The 16,798-nt window shown below is 43.8% G+C and overlaps 1 protein-coding gene across 1 annotated transcript; it reads left to right on the top strand.

Annotated features, from left to right (window-relative positions):
- Positions 1 to 402: 402 nt before the first annotated feature.
- On the top strand, positions 403 to 11,716 carry LOC132417880 (protein GVQW1-like). Its single transcript, XM_060001734.1, has 3 exons — positions 403 to 715; positions 11,044 to 11,121; positions 11,597 to 11,716. The coding sequence occupies exons 1-3, from the start codon at positions 575 to 577 to the stop codon at positions 11,714 to 11,716; spliced, it is 339 nt and encodes a 112-aa protein (XP_059857717.1). The 5' UTR covers positions 403 to 574.
- The last annotated feature ends 5,082 nt before the right edge of the window (positions 11,717 to 16,798 follow it).

Below are 16,798 nucleotides of genomic sequence, written 5' to 3'. Positions count from 1 at the left end.
GTTGAAATTTAACGAAGTGGACTATTTCATACACCCTACAGTTACCCTCAATGATCAAAGCAAATGAACCCTCAAAAAGGAGTTCCTATTCTGATGTCTTGCTCTCCGAAGAGCATTTTGTGGTGTATTGTGGGATTCTCATCCAATCTAGGTACTGGGATCCCCTGGGCTCAGCATAGTACCTGGCATACAATAGGGGCTCCATTAATGCTTGGCAACCTGAATATTCAATTGTTTCGCTAGGTAATGGTGAAGTAAGATTAAAAATAAAAATAAGACAATATTGCCCCGCCAAAGGAATTCACGATGCAGTGGGAAATCAGTCGTGCAAGAATGTAAACATGGTACTTTTTGTTGTGATATATACGTGGGAAGAAAGCCTATTTTAAGATAAGAACTCAAAAGAGACGGGGTCTCGCTATGTTGCCCAGGCTGGAGTGCAGTGGCTATTCACAGGCGCGATCCCACTACTGATCAGCACGGGAGTTTTGACCTGCTCCGTTTCCGACCTGGGCCGGTTCACCCCTCTTTAGGCAACCTGGTGGTCCCCCGCTCCCGGGAGGTCACCATATTGATGCCGAACTTAGTGCGGACACCCGATCGGCATAGCGCACTACAGCCCAGAACTCCTGGACTCAAGCGATCCTCCTGCCTCAGCCTCCCGAGTAGCTGGGACTACAGGCACGCGCCACCGCGCCCGGCAAGGAATGTGGACGTAGGAGGATTCTAGAGCCTATGGGCTACAAATAGTGGCAAGCAGAATTCCCACCAGCAGATGGCGACTCTAAGTAAAAAGAGCACGGTTGACATTTCAGAAGAAACAGAATTGTAGATGCTAAGGGGACTACTGTAGCAGGTACAGCGCAGAATTAATGCGACATATGGCACAGAAAATCATGCAGAATAGCTCAAAATATGGAATAAACCATTTGGAGGGTTTAGGGAAGACTGATAACCAAGTCGACTGTAGTGCAAACAGTAAAAGCGAGAGGTTTAACTGTACATAAACAATGCTAAGGTTCTTATGTTGGCTCTGAAGGCATTACCCAAATAATGCCTAAATACTTTGCATAAAAGCAACCCATGTATAAACTCCACATTGAAAGGGACAACACTCAGATGCTTCTTTATAAGCAAAAACTGAAATACTTCATATCAAAACTCCCACTTTAGGGCCCTAAACCCATGAGATAGGAGCAGGATACTAATTTAAGGTATACTTGAGACAGTCAGCCACTTGACTAACCCATACATTGCTTCTGCTCTGTCAAGGAAAATGAACATCATAAGTAAAATGCAAGAAAATACATAAGGGGGAGAGGAGATGAAGATAAGTGTAAAAATGATAAAGAAACTCTATCATTTACTATTGAATTCTATCATTTCTGGGTTTTGGAATAATTTCTCTACTTTGAAAAAATTCTGAACCAGGGATACTTAAGGACTTGTGGGAAAAATAAGAGGCAACAGGAAATGGGAAAATCATCTTCCAATTTTCAAAGAGAGGATAAAGGTGAATATCTGAAATCCAAACAGGTGCCATTGGCATCTGTCCCAACCAAAAAGTTAGAGGTAATTATTAATGGATGCCTTATGGGCATCTAGGGCTGTGATTCTCAAGTCTTAGTGTGATACACTGATTACTACGGAGATAATCAAAGCAAATTCCTGGACACCACACCAGGAGATTTTGAATCATTCCTTAACTTTGGCTCAAGGTATCTGCATTTGTAAGTCCCAAGATGAAAGGGACCTGGAGCACATACTTGGAAGTTTACTGATCTCTAGAAGATGAAGTGGTCAATGATGAAGGGTCAATCATTAGGAACCAATATAGTTTCATTCAGAATAAGATATAATTTATTAATTTTACTTTCCACTCGTAGAAATATTCGATACGTAGCGTCGGGGGGGAAATCTCCCCTTCTATCCATTTTGAGTTCTTGTGGCTGGACTAATAATAAAATTGACGCTAGACAAATTAACAGGGGAAAAAAAACCCAAAATTTTAATTAATGCACATGGAGGTCTCTTAGAAATGGGACCTAAGAAGTGGCCAAAGCAGGCAGCTTTTATACTTTTTAGACAAATAAATTTGTAAGGAATTGACAGGACAAGGAAACTTAGGTTTTGGGCGCTAATTAGTGAAGAATCTAAACAGAATATGGGAAGTAACAAGGTTCATTTATACAGACTTCTCAGCCTGAATTACCTATCTCTGGTGATAAAGGTATCCTTCTACTTTCAGATTCAGGGAATGTACCTTTCACATGAGAGATTATTTCCTGCTTTCAGGGAAAAGGAGGGTGAGAGTATCTCTCTTGTGTTGGCCATTTCTTAAGTAACTGTAATTCAAAATAATCAATATGCCTTTGGGGCACATTTTGGGGCGGCCTACCCTGGCCCAGAGGACACTCCTTTCCCCACAACGGTGAGAAATAAATCTGTGAGGGGACCCTCAGCACCCTTGAAGAGCTCTGTGACCACGTTTCTCTGCAGGCCAGAACTTACAGTGGGAACTGCTGCCACTGAATTGGGAAGCCTGAATGCAAGGAGAGTAATTGGAGCCTGAGGGGCAGAGTCCAATGGCAGCACCCCATGTCCAGAGGCAAGCTGGGTGTGATTATCATAGTGGCCAGCAGAGTCAAAGCAGCAATCAGGGTAGTCTGACTCATGGAGACCGAGTGCTGTCTATTTGATCACGGTGTTCCTAGAAATGAAATGTACGGGCAGCTTACTAAATTCTTACTTGGTCTGTATAAGCAAAAGAGTAGTAGCTCAAGTGAACAAAAATGATAAAAACAGAGTCATAGTCTTTCCCTCAGTTCCCAGACTTGAGCCAGTTTACAGAACCAGGACCCCTTGTATGAAAGGAAATCTGGCTCCCCTTGAGGAAGGACACTGCCAAAAATGCATACTGTTAATCTTTCTCCCAGACTTCCCCAAAGGGATCTATGGCCTTTTACCAAGATAACTGTGCACTGGGGAAAAGGAAATGATCAGGCTTTTGGGGGATTACTGGACACTGGCTCTGAACTGACACTAATTCCAGGAGACTCAAAACATCGCTGTGGTCCAGTCAAGAGTAGGGGCTTATGGAGGTCAGGAGGTGGTCAATGGAGTTTCAGCTCTGATCTGTCTCACAGTGGGCCCAGTGGGTCCTCAAATGCATCATGTGGGTATTTCCCCAGTGCTGGAACTCATAAGTGGAATCCCCATAGTCAGCTACTAGCAGAATCCCCACACAGGTTTCCTGACCTGTAGAATGAGGGCAATTATGGGCGAAAGGCCAAGTGGAAGCCACTAAAACTGTCTCTATGTAGGGAATAGTAAACCAAAAGCAATACTGCATTCCTGGAAGGATTGAAGAGATTACTGCCACCATCAAGGACTTGAAAGATGCAGGGGTGGTGATCCCCACCACATACCATTCAACTCACCTATTTGGCCTGTGTAGAAGACAGATGGATCTTGGAGAATAACAGTGCATTGTTGTAAGGTTAACCTGGTGGTGACTCCAATAGGAGTTGCTATACCAGAGGTGGTTTCATTGCTTGAGCAAATTAACACATCCCCTGGTCCCTGCTATGCAGCTGTTGATCTGGCAATGTCTTTTTCTCCATCTCTATTAGAAAGACCACCAGAAGCAGTTTATTTTCAGCTGGCAAGGCCAGAAACACACCTTCACTGTCCTACTTCAGGAGTATCAACTCTCCATCCCTATATCATAATTCAGTTCACAGGGACCTTGATCATCTTTCCCTTCTACAAGATATCATACTGGTCCATTACACTGATGACACCATGCTGATTGGACCTAAGGAAAAGAAGTAGCAACTACTCTATACTTATTGGTAAGGTATTTGTGTGTCAGAAGGAGGAAATAAATCTGACAAAAATTCAGAGAACTGCCTCAGAGAAATTTCTAGGGATCCAGTGGTGTGGTATAAGTCAAGATATCCCTTTTAACGCGAAGTTTAAGTTGTTGCATCTGGCCCCTTTACAACCAAAAAAGTGGTACAACACCTAGTGGGCCTCTTTGGATTTTGGAGACAACATATTCCTCATTTGGGTGTATTACTTTGGCCCATTTACTGAGGGACACAAAGAGCTGCTAATTTTGAGTAGGGTCCATACCAGGAGAAGGCTCTGTAGCAGGTCCAGGCTGCCATGCCAGCTGCTCTGCCACTTGGACCATATGATCCAGCAGATCCAATGGAGCTTGCAGTGGCAGTGGCAGACAGGGATACAGTCTGTAGCGTTTGGCCGGCTCCTACAGGTGAAGCACAGTGTAGGCCCTTAGAATTTTGGAACAAAGCCCTGCCATCCTCTGTGGATAACTGCTCTCCTTTTAAGAAACAGCATTTGGCCTGCTACAGGGCCTTAGGAGAGACTGAATGCTTAACCACAGGCCACCAAAGTTATCATGCAACCTGAGCTGCCCACCATGAACTAAGTGTTACCTGACCACCACGCCATAAAGTTGAGGATGTACAATAGCCCTCCATCATCAAATGGAAGAGGTAGATATGAGATCAGACCCAAGCAGGTCCTGAAGGTACAAATAAGTTACATGAAGAAGTGGTCCAAATGCCCATGTTCCCCGCTCCTTCTATACCACCTTCTCTCTCCCAGCCTGCACCTATGGCCTCATGCGGAGTTCCCTACAATCAGTTGACAGAGGAAGAGAAGACTTGCGCCGGGTGTATGATATGCAGGCGCCACCCTAAAGTGGACAGCTGCAGCACTATTGCCCCTTTCTGGGACATCCTTGAAGCGATGTGGTGAAGGAAATCCTCCCAGTGGGCAGAACTTTGAGCAGTGTACCTGGTTGTTCATTTTGCTTGGAAGGAGAAATGACTAGCTATGCAATTATATACCAATTCATGGGCTGTGGCCAATTGTTTGGCTAGATGATCAGGGACCTGGAAGGAACATAATTTGAAAATTGGTGATGATGAAGTCTGGGAGAGGTATGTGGATAGACTTATCAGAATGGGTGAAGAATGTGAAGGTATTTGTGTCCCATATGAATGCTCACCAAAGAGTGGTCTAAGCAGAGGAGGATTTTAATAATCAAGTGGATCAGATGACCAACTTATTCTGTGGATACTAATCAGCCTCCTTCCCCAGCCACCTGTGTCATCATCCAAAGGGCTCATGAACAAAGTGGCCACGGTGGCAGATGGAGCTTACGCACGGGCTCAGCAACATGGACTTCCACTCACCAAGGCAGACCTGGCTGCAACCAGTGCCAAGTGCCCAATCAGCCAACAGCAGAGGCCAACACTGAGTCCTGGACGTGGCACCCTTCCCCAGGGTGGCAGGTTGATGACACTGGACCTCTTCCATCATGGAAGGGGCAAAGTTTTCCTGTTATTGGATTAGACATATATTTTGGGTGCAGATCTGCCTACCCTACATGCAATGCTTCTGCCAAAACTACCATCCATGGGCTTACAGAATGCCTTTTCCACCATCATGGTATTTCACACAGCATTGCTTCTAATCCAGGAACTCACTTCACAGCAAATGAAGTGTAGCAATGGGCCCGTGCTCATGGATTTCACTGGTTTTACCATTTTCTCCACCATCCTGAAGCAGCTGACTTGATAGAACGATAGCATGACCTTTCAAAGATTCAGTTACAACACAGCTGGGTGCCAATACTTTGCAGGGCTGAGGCAAGGTTCTCCAGGAGGCTGTATATGCTCTGACTCAGTGTCCAATATACGGTGCTGTTTCGGCCATAGCCAATATTCATGAATCCAGGAAGAAAGGGCTGGAAGTGGGAGTGGCACCACTCACTATCACCCCTAGTAACTCTCTAGCCAAAAATTTGCTTCCTGTTCCTCATGGTCTTGAAATCTGCTGGCCTAGAGGTCTCAGTTCTAAGGGGAGAAATGCTTCCTCCAGGAGACACAATGATCATTCCATTGAACTAAAAGTTTAGACTACCGCCTAGTCACTTTGGGCTCTTCATGCCTCTGAATCAAAGGCAAAGAAGGGAGTTACTACATGGGCTGCAGTGATTTGTCCTGACTACTAAGGAGAAATCTGATTGCTACTCCACAATGAAGGAAGGAAGAGTGAACCAAGAATATGAAATCCCTTAGGGCATCTCTTACTGCTGAACTGAGGAGTGGGGAACGGTAACAGAAAATGAAAAGGCCACAGAGCTCTGGTACTGAAATTCTGCCGTTTTTGGTCTTCATTAAACATTTCCCTGCTTGCTATAGGTTTTTAAACCTAGATTCTAAAGTTCTGAAAAAGATGATTCTGACAGTTTTTGCCAGCTTATTCATTGCTTCTGAGAGGGACAGACAGAGCCTGGGAGTTCCCTACCGCACAATATTCCAGTCTGGCAAATTTTTACAAGTTTTTTTTATTCACCCATTTATTTATTCACTAGCCATAAATTAAGCTCCTGGCATTGTTTTATATTACGTATTTTAGTCTCATAAAGTCAGCATTAGGCATCAGTGTTATTTGGCTTTCTCAATAGAAGTTTGAGATCTAGAATAAGAGATGAGATATTCCAGTCCTATGCTTAGATGATAAACCAGAGATAGAATATTATGCTCTGTATTGGGGGTCATACGTTCCAAGAAAGATACACAAACTGGACAAGCAGAAAGGTGAAATGAGATTGAAACCATGCAGTGTAAGAAATGGTTGAGGTGTTGATGGATAGAAATGTTTGATTTGTTATCTGTAACCCCTAGGGTTATAGTTACTACTAATGAGAGAAGATTTTAGGGAAGTAAGTTGTCTTAATACAATGAAGAACTTCCTAGAAGTCAACACTGTTCAAAGAAGGAATAGCTATTTAGAGATGCATACACAGGTGGTAAAAACATAAAGTATAACAAGATAATGTCACAAAGTTAGAATAGTGGTTATGTCCAAGAGGGAAGGGTATTTGGGTATGGGCTTCTAGGATGCTAGCAAGTTCTATTTCTGAATACCAGTTATATAGTTGGTCACTTTATAAACACTTTAAACTTTACATTACATTTGTGTCTTTATGTATGACATACCTCACAAAAGTTAAGGAAAAATAAAAAGGTAATGGATACATGTGACGGGGTTTTAAAATGGTCACAAATTCTTTTTTTTCTTTGGCCACGCAGCACTGCATCTTAGTTCCCCAACCAGGAATTGAAACCGTGCCCCCTGCAATGGAAGCACAGAGTCTTAACCACTGGACCACCAGGGAAGTCCTGGCCACAAATTCTTTCACACCCATAGAGTAGGTTCTGTTTTCTCCACACCTTTGAATCTAGGCTGGCCTGTGACTGCTTTAAGTAATAAAGCACAGCAGACAGAAGTGATACTATGCTATTTCTGTCTCTAGCCTTTAAGAGGACTGGTAGCTTCCAACTTCGTCTCTTGAAGCCCGAATTGCTATGTAAGAAATCTCACAACCTGCCACAGAGAGGCCTTCCGACTACTTGGAGAGGCAGATGGGCCTGACTGAATGCAGTTTTACAGACAAGCCTGCCAAGGTACCAGGCATGTGAATTAAGGCATCTTGGACCCTCCAGATTAGATCAGCCATCAGCTGAATACCACCAAGTGTCCACAATCAATATCACCTGGAGCACAAGAATAGTCCAGCAGAGCTTTGCCCAAATTCCTGACACTCAAAATAATGAGATATAAAATAGTTGTTATTTCAAGCAAGTAAGCTTTGGAGTAGTTTGTTGTTCACTGTCTTAGTTCCTTCAGCCTGCTATAACAAAAATACCATAGTCTGGGTGGCTTAAACGAGGAACACTTTATTCTTACAATCCTGGAGACTGGGAAGTCCACGATCAGGATGCCCACAGATGTGTGTCTGGTGAAGACCTGCTTCCTGGTTCATAGACAGCTGTCTTCTTGCTGTGACCTCACGTGGTGGAAGGGGCAAAGGTGCTCTCTAGGGTTTCTTTTATAAGGGCACTTAATCCCACTCATGAGGACTCCACCTTCATGACCTAATCACCTCCCAAAGACACCACATCCAAATACTATCACATTGAGGATTGGTTTCAACATATGGAATTTTGAGGGGGCGCAAATATTTGATCTACAGTATACCCTATAGATAACACAAACAATAGGCAAATTTAAGCAAAAAAAATGTTTTAAAAGAAAGTGTTCTAATATTAATAGTAAAGCAAAGTAAAGGACAAAATGCATTGTTTTGGAGAGACCAAGCATTATTTTTTAATCAGGGATGTGTGTATGCCAAAGATAAAAGAGTCCTAAACAGTAATGTCATTATTTCTATGTCTTTGGAATGGGTGAGATCCTTCAAAGCAAAACACCAAAAGCAGAAACCATAAAGGATAAGGTTTAGTAAGTTTGAAAACATAAAACTTTAAAGTTGCTGTATGTCTAAAATATCCCACCATTAACAAAATTAAAGGCTTAAAAAAAAAGTATGGTCAGCTGCATGATATATTGAACTTCTTTCATGGATGTTGTAGGAAATTGTAAAGTATAACCAAGTATTGGGTGGATGGTTAAATTATGTATTCAGTAATGGTGTCGAGTAAATGCCAAACAAAGTGCATTTGTAACAGTGGCCTTCTGAAAACCATGCTTTAACCCAGGAGAGAGTTTTTGGTGTTGGCTATTTCAGGCATTCAGGCAGGCTAATGAATTAGGTATACTCTTCAGGGATCATGAGAACTTAAGTCACCTTAGGTGGTCCATTTTAAAATGACTGTTACCCCTCCCTCCCACTAGACCTGAAGCCCTACAAAGGCAATGGCTTGGACTATATTATTTCTGATTATCTAGTATCAACGTAGGATCTCGTAAATATTTGGCACATAACTTTTTAAAAATGGATAGATGAATAAATGAATGGGTGGATGGATAGATGAATAGATGATGAATTGCTAAAATATTATGCTTTAAAGAAAGACACACACACACACACACGAAAAAGATTGAGCCTGAAAACTTGCTGAACATGAAAAGTTCAAAAAAAAAAGTACAAGCATTTTAAAGAAGACAGTTACTGGAATGATTCCTTTCTGATCTCACAAGTTTTTTCAGGTACAGACTAACCTTGTAGATGTTTTCTATTGCTGCTGTAACAAATTACCACGAATTGAGTGGCTTAAGCGACACAAATGTATTATCTTACAACTCTGAAGGTCAGAAGTCCCAAATAGGTCAGCATGGATGCAGTGGTTCTGGAAGCTCTAGGGGAGAATCTGTTTCCTTGCCTTTTCCAGCTTCCAGAGGCTGTTCACATTCCTTGATTGGCAACCCTGCATGGCTCCAATCTCTGCTTCCAGGCCACATCTCCTTCTCTGACCCTCTTGCCTCCCTCCTATAAGGATCCTTGTAATTACATTGGGCCCAATGGGATAATCCAGGATAATCTCCCCATCTCAAGATTCTTAATTTACTCACATTTGTAAAATCCCTCTCACCTCCTAAGGTAACCTATCAACAGGTGCTAGGTATTAGGAAGTTCACTTCTTTGCAGGGGAGGGGCATTATCCTGCCTACCACACCTCAGTTCTGCAAAGCTGAGAAGTTCTCCCAGAGGGTGGAATACACCAAAGGTGGGTAGGAACCCCAGGGCTAACAAAGGTGGCTACTCAAATGCAGTCCTTACATCCACAGCTAAGTCATTCTGGGTCAAATTCAGGGATCTATTTAGTGAAAAACAAATGAGACATGTCAGAAGTATTTTGCTTCCCATTTTTTGGGTGAAGTTGGGTAAAGATTAAAAAAGTTAAAAAGCATCTCTATATATTAATATTTGGTGAAAATGCACTCATTTGGAGGTGACTTTTACATTCTTGAAAAATTTTCCTGAATAATTGGAAAAAGATTTATTCCACATAGTTGTAGAGGGCAGACCCAGAAGCAACCGGGGGGAAGAGGTCTGTGCAACTCAAGAAGGGCCTTTTCTAACAGTTATGTTTGTTCAAATGGAATGAGTCACCTAAAAAAAACTGAATACAATTAGTTTTTATGAAAAGCTTACTACATGGTCCCCTTTCCTCTTCATTTTAGAAGTTGTGAAAGTCTGTGTTCAGAGCCTTTAAATGCCCAATAGATTATCAGATTAATTTTAAGACTGATGTGGATGCTTGATCAATTTCCACTGCCCCTAAAATGCCTAAATTTAAAAAGGAATCCTCTAAGACAGCGGTCCCCAACCTTTCTGGCACCAGGGACAGGTTTCGAGGAAGATAATTTTTCCACGGACCGGGATGAGGGGGCGAGTGTGTGGCGGGATGGCTCAGGCGGTAATGCGAGTGATGGGGGGCGATGGGGGGCGGCAGATGAAGCTTCGCTCGCTCACCCGCCGCTCACCTCCTGCTGTGCGGCCGGGTTCCTAACAGGCTGCGGACCGCGGTCCGGGGGTTGGGGACCCCTGCTCTAAGACAATTCTTTCATAAAGATGAAATTACTACCGCAGACCACCAAAAACTTCAGGCAATTTTAGAGATTCTCTTCGTTCATACCTTATTTACTTATTTCTTTTAAAAGCGAGATAAAGATAACACTTGCCTTACATAGCTCAGTGGAGGGCTCTCAGGCGTTGCTCTCATCAACTGAGTTCCAGACCCAAGCTCACCCAATGTTCGAATTGCCTGCACTTCAATTCCACCTCTAACGTTAGCTGTTGGCAATCCGAGAACCAAGGGGAGCGACAGGCTGACGGCATTCTGCCACGCTGCTCCGTCACCTCGGCTTTCATAGGGACGCCTGGGCTCCTCTTGGATTGCTTTTTCCCCTACAAGGAGGGAGTATCCGGGTTCCCCGTCGGAAGGTCAGCCCTATCTGTAAATGGGCAGAATGTAAGGATTCGGATAAAAGCCGGATCTTCCGCCAGCAACAGTTAAAAGCAAAAACCTTGACAGGAGAGTGGTGAATGAAGGTGACCCTGTCAGGGAAGGTCCGGGTTAGGTAAGGGAAATGGCGGTAACAAAGTAGCCAACTGGACCGCCGTGGGAAGAACTTAGGAAATGTGGCCTCGGAGGTGAACTTTTTGCACTGATGCCGGGCAGCCATTTTCTCCAATAGGTTGTGAGAAAACGAGCATCCCCTGCTGGCTTCGAGGGTGATAACAGCTTTTCGCAAAGACGTTTTGACGATTCTCCAGTAGGGGTCAGCGATGAGGTGGCTACAACTACCCGAGCATCCAACTTACCCGGTGAGCCTTAACTGTAAAGGAACGTAAAATAGGAGACAAGCGTAAAACAGTGGGAAGAGAGAGTCAGTAATAAAGACCAGTTATATCTCGTCAACTTTTAATGCACACATTAGTGAACTACTGAACTCGTAAAAAGTATGAATCTGGTAAAAGGCAAACATTTGTTATTTGTTTAGGGGAAATACACGGATTTAGAAGATACAGGTTTTCCTTAAATGAGGGAGGGGCAGGCAAACAAAAGAGACGGGGTCTCGCTATGTTGCCCAGGCTGGAGTGCAGTGGCTATTCACAGGCGCGATCCCACTACTGATCAGCACGGGAGTTTTGACCTGCTCCGTTTCCGACCTGGGCCGGTTCACCCCTCCTTAGGCAACCTGGTGGTCCCCCGCTCCCGGGAGGTCACCATATTGATGCCGAACTTAGTGCGGACACCCGATCGGCATAGCGCACTACAGCCCAGAACTCCTGGGCTCAAGCGATCCTCCTGCCTCAGCCTCCCGAGTAGCTGGGACTACAGGCACGCGCCACCGCGCCCGGCGATGAGATTTGCTGCAACGAGTTACTAGAGGTTGTGGCGCGGTGACGTCACCTGGGGCGGAGCGAGGCTGAGGCCGTAGCGGGATAAGACACGCCCAACGCAAGGTGGCCTCGAGGCTGATGAACACGTGATGTCATCGGGGCGGGATTGTCGTCCTGCCTTGGTGGTTTGCGAGCAAGGAACTAGCTACTTTCCCTGTTCCGGCCTCGGCTCCTGCTGTTTTGCTTGGAACATTGGTCGGTTTGCGCTTAATGCTCGTAGGCGTTGCGTCCGGACACGCAGCGAGCACAAAAGTAAAGGCAATACCTTGGTCCCTCAGCATTGCCTTTCTTCAGCAGGCCTTAAATACGTGCTGCATGTTGGGGGGACGTTATTCACGAGGGAACCGAATCATCTGTCCCTAAATCTCCCATTGTCCACAGCAAGCATTTAGGAGGTGCCTTCGCTGTACGAAGGAGTGTAACCCACAGTAGCGGAGGTTGGGGTCCGCAAAAGTGCTGGAGGCCAGCTCAGTTTTCACTGTTGGAACGAAGGGAACGTGCGGGAGCCGTCTGTTTTCGCTGTCCCCACGTGTTCGTTGCCCATGACTGTTGGGGGGAAAAAAAATCTAGTATCTGAATAGACTGTGCAAAAATTACGATTTGGCAGCCTGAAGTCTTTTTGAAACAAGACTAGGTTAGGAAGGCATAAAGGAGAAGAAGGAAAAATAATTTCCAGCCTTGATAGATTTGCAATCAGCTGACATTTTCTGTCTCCTACCGGCAATGTTTTTCCATCCCCCTTCTCTCTTAGAAACCGGTCCAAACTTCCCCCTCAACTTCCTCTCTTGCAGCAGATAACTCTGCTCCCTCCTTTATCTTGATAAATAAATTAAAGGTCATCAGAAAAAACTCAACTCCTTGTTACTCTGCCCTTCTCTAAAATTCATCTTTACATCTTCAAGGGAGGGCAACTCTTTGTTGTCTCTTCCTATCTTAGACCCAGTAGGTCGAAATTCCTCCATCAATCATTTCCACACTCATCTTCTCTTTCTCTCCCTCTCTCTCTCTTATATAAAGAGATTCTGAGCTTTCTTTCAACTCTTCTTTGACCTTGTCTCTCTTTCCAAATAAAATGTTGTTTTCATAGCGGCACTTCCTGAAAGCATGTTCTACAATTACTACATTCACTTCCTAACATTCTATCTTCAGACCACAGCCTACCAACCCAATGAAATTGTTCTAAAGCTACCATATCTAAGTCTCCTAACTGGCAGTTCTAAGGGACTCTTTCAGACTTATGTGACATAATTTACCTCCCCCCACTCCCCCAACCCAACTGAACCACTTGTGACCACTACCTCCTCCCCGAAGGTTTCTTCTCCCTGGTTCTTTTTAACAGCCTCTGCTGGGTCCTCGAAAGCTCTGCTGATCTTTCTGCCCACTGTTTAAATATTGCTCTTTGTAGTTCCTTCGTAAACCTTCTGTGTAGTCTTGCCATGCTCTTCATGAGTGACCTCATCAATTCTCAAGGCTATCAAAACTGTAGCTCCAATGTGATGCTCTTTCCAGAGCTCCAGATCTTGTTTCAAGCTGCCTACTAGGTGTCACGCTGAAATTATTCAAAACTTCAAATTCAACATGTGCAAACAAAACTGATCATCTTCTGATCCCTTCCTCCAAATGGTGTCTAACCGTTCCTGTATTCTCACTCTCCACCAGTACATTTAGTTGGTCACTTCAGAACTCTCTGAGTCATTCTTCACCACTGTTTGATTCATTTAACACCAGATATTTATTTCTTGTCTATCCAATGACGGGCAGTGTGCTAGGCGATGGAGATGTAGTGGTGAAGAAAAGGGACACAGTGGGGCGACAGAGAACAACATAGAAAAAAAAAGTAATTACAAGTTGTGTTAAGTGCCGAAGTGCTGAGATAAAAACAATAATGGCAGGAAAAGGGAAAGGGACCTACTTTAGAGAAAGCAGTCATGTAAGCAGATAGGGTAGGGGGTCCCTGGAGAAAGAGAGCCAGGCATGGCTTTCTTGACATAAGAGAAGCCATTTTTGATCTAAGCCATTTTGTGATCCAAGCCTGGCCACGATGCTTATCCTTGAACAGGTCTCTAATGAATGATCTTAAGGGAAAAAAAGAATGCAGGAACAAGTGACTGTTATCAGGCAAGAGAAGTAACAATAGCAAAGATAATATATGATTTATAAAGACTCCCAGTTCCGTTTCAGTGGTAAAGATTAGCCTGAAGTGCTCAACTACCAGATCAACTGGAACCTAAGGGATGATGATGTTGACCTTCTCAGACCCTCATTACTTCAATCAACTAAAGCTTAGACTCTCTCTACCTTTGCCCCAATTCTATGCTGAATCTCCTCTGCCCAAGCCCCTTCATGATTATGCATTTATCCTTAGCTTAAAATTTCCCCAATTTTGCAGTTCCAGGGGTGGGGACACACTGCTTTGGGAAAGATCCCTGCTGTTCTCCTTACTTTCTGCAGGTAATTAATTCTTCCTTCTCCCAATCTTTGGCTTCGTTGTGTGTTTTGGCTCAACACCCACCAAGAGGCCAACCGAGTTTTTGGGTAACGGCCAGATAAGCCTCCTTGAGGAGGCATCATTTAAACTGGGAGCTGAAGAATGGGGCATCAGTTAAGGTACTTCAATTGCAAGCAATAACGACTGTCTGGAAACTGAAGTAAGCAAACTCCTCTTAAGAAGGAATTAATTGGAAAGAAATGGGAGTGTGAAATAAAATTCATATTTTATGGCAAGACAAGAAAATTTTAAACATAAAAATTTCTTCTCTGCCCTTTGGCCTCTTCTCTCTCCCGCCACTGTGCATAGTGTATCTGCATCATGCATTGACCAAACCTTCCCCATTAGCAGGAATACCTGCCCAACCATAAACAGCAACATTCTCCTGGCATCAACAAGATGACTCCTTAAAAGATAACATTCCTTCCTGCTCTTGTAAGGGGTCACCTGACCTAACACGATGACATTTAGATCTGGATTATGTAAACTGTCAATAATACGTCATTTGATGTACAGCCTCTGTCTCAAAAAAAAACTTATATAACTGTGCTTTTACTTCTAATGGACAGAACAGTTCTCAGAGCTTTCTGACATGCTCTTCCTGGGTTATAATCCTCAAATTTGGCTTGATAAAACTTTCCAATTCTTTCTTAGCTCGACTGATTAATTTTTTGTTGACAAGAGAAATGTGGCAGACTGATAGTTGTCCCCCCAAATCGGTTTTTCCCTTTTACTAATAAATTTTTAGTTGGGCACATGAAGCCCAGGTTAAAGACCACATTTCCCAGTTTCTCTTTTTTTTTTTTTTTTTTTTGGTGGTACACGGGCCTCACTGTTGTGGCCTCTCCCGTCGCGGAGCACAGGCTCCGGAGGCGCAGGCCCAGCGGCCATGGCTCACGGGCCCAGCTGCTCCGCGGTATGTGGGATCTTCCCACACCGGGGCACGAACCCGTGTCCCCTGCATTGGCAGGCGGACTCTCAACCAGTGAGCCACCAGAGAAGCCCCCCAATTTCTCTTACAACCAAGTGTGGTCAAGTTCTCACCAACAGAATATGAGTGAAAGTAATATGTGCCCCTTCTGCCTCACTTGCTTAAAAGATAAATCAGTTGTCCTCCAGTTCTGCTCTTTTGCCCTTCCCCAGAGCTAGATGGTGCCAGTGCAAACCCCTGTCAGTGCCCAAGCTTTAACCATGCAAATGAGGAAAATATCCTAGGGTATGGTAGAGCATTAAGAGGAAAGAAACCAGGGTCCATGGATAACTTAATGGAGCTGAACCACCCTGCCAGCCTGGGCCACTTCTACCTCCAGACTGTTATATGAGAAAGAAGCTCCTGTAACCAAGCAAGACCCTATCGGGCCTTCCTAGGACAGACCCTCCCCCCACCCCCCCACCATATCCTCTGCCTGCCTCTTGTTTGTAGAAAAACTTTAGCCTCCTAGACGATCCCCAAGGACCAAATAATAAATTTAATCAGAGAAGCAAGAAAATGCAAAAACAAAGGAAAACAGTCAAGCAGACAAAATAATAATAGTTTAGCTATTAAATAAAGTCAAGGACCTTTAGCTCCTCCTCAAGGGCTAGAGATAATATTCTGAGCCCTATCCTTTGAGCTGTTTTGCAGATACTGAAATCCCCACCAGGTGGAAGAAGTTAACTGTATGCTGCCCACAAGAACATAGACCCCAGATGGCTGGGATCAGAAGGTTAATGATGGTTGACTCCTGATTACCTCACCACCAACCAATCAGAAGAATGTCCAGGAGCTGATCACACACCCTGCAACACTCTTGCTCACCCTGTCTTTAAAAACCTTTCCTGAAAGCCACTGGAGAGTTTGGGTCTTTTGAGCATTAGCTACCTAGACTCTTTGCTTGGTGCCTGCAACAAACACCACACTTTCTTTCACCACAACCCAATGTCAATACATTGGCTTTGCTGCACTCGGTTGAGTGGACCCAAGTTTGGTTTGGTAATGCTGCTATTTCATTTAAATCACTATGTTTGGGGTCTCTATTATTGCAGCATACTCTGTACTCTGATTTAGGGAAGCTCACAGAGGAAAACCCTGGCTAACCAAAACTCAGAAAGGGCAGGAACTGAAAGATGTCCAGGCATCTCCAGGACACCCCAATGGGATGAATCAGCCTCATCCTCCTGTAAGGAGTCTGATTTTCTATTTTGAGTCCTGTATCCTCCTACAATCTCTTTTTATATTCATATCCATTTTTTCATTATAATTATGTTGTAAATAAAACTTTTATGTTCTGCTTTTCAAATCTGTCACTATACTTTTAGTGGCAGTATAAGTTTCTCAATTTGATGTAAAATTTATGATTTAAATTAAACCACTGTCAGTTACGCTAACCACCACTTCATCATTCTATATTTTTCACCTGTATTGTTTTATGAATTAGTGATGTGCATAATATCCAGTGCTAAGTTAATTATGCACAAGCTTGAATCAGTGCTTGCTTCTTTTATGTTCTGTCACTTTTCTTCCAGCTTTATTGAGGTATGATTTTCAAATAAAATTGTAGATATTTAAAGTGTACAAT

Source organism: Delphinus delphis, chromosome 2, assembly GCF_949987515.2.
Source record: "Delphinus delphis chromosome 2, mDelDel1.2, whole genome shotgun sequence".
NCBI lineage: Eukaryota > Metazoa > Chordata > Mammalia > Artiodactyla > Delphinidae > Delphinus > Delphinus delphis.
This window is presented reverse-complemented; position numbering and strand designations above follow the sequence as displayed.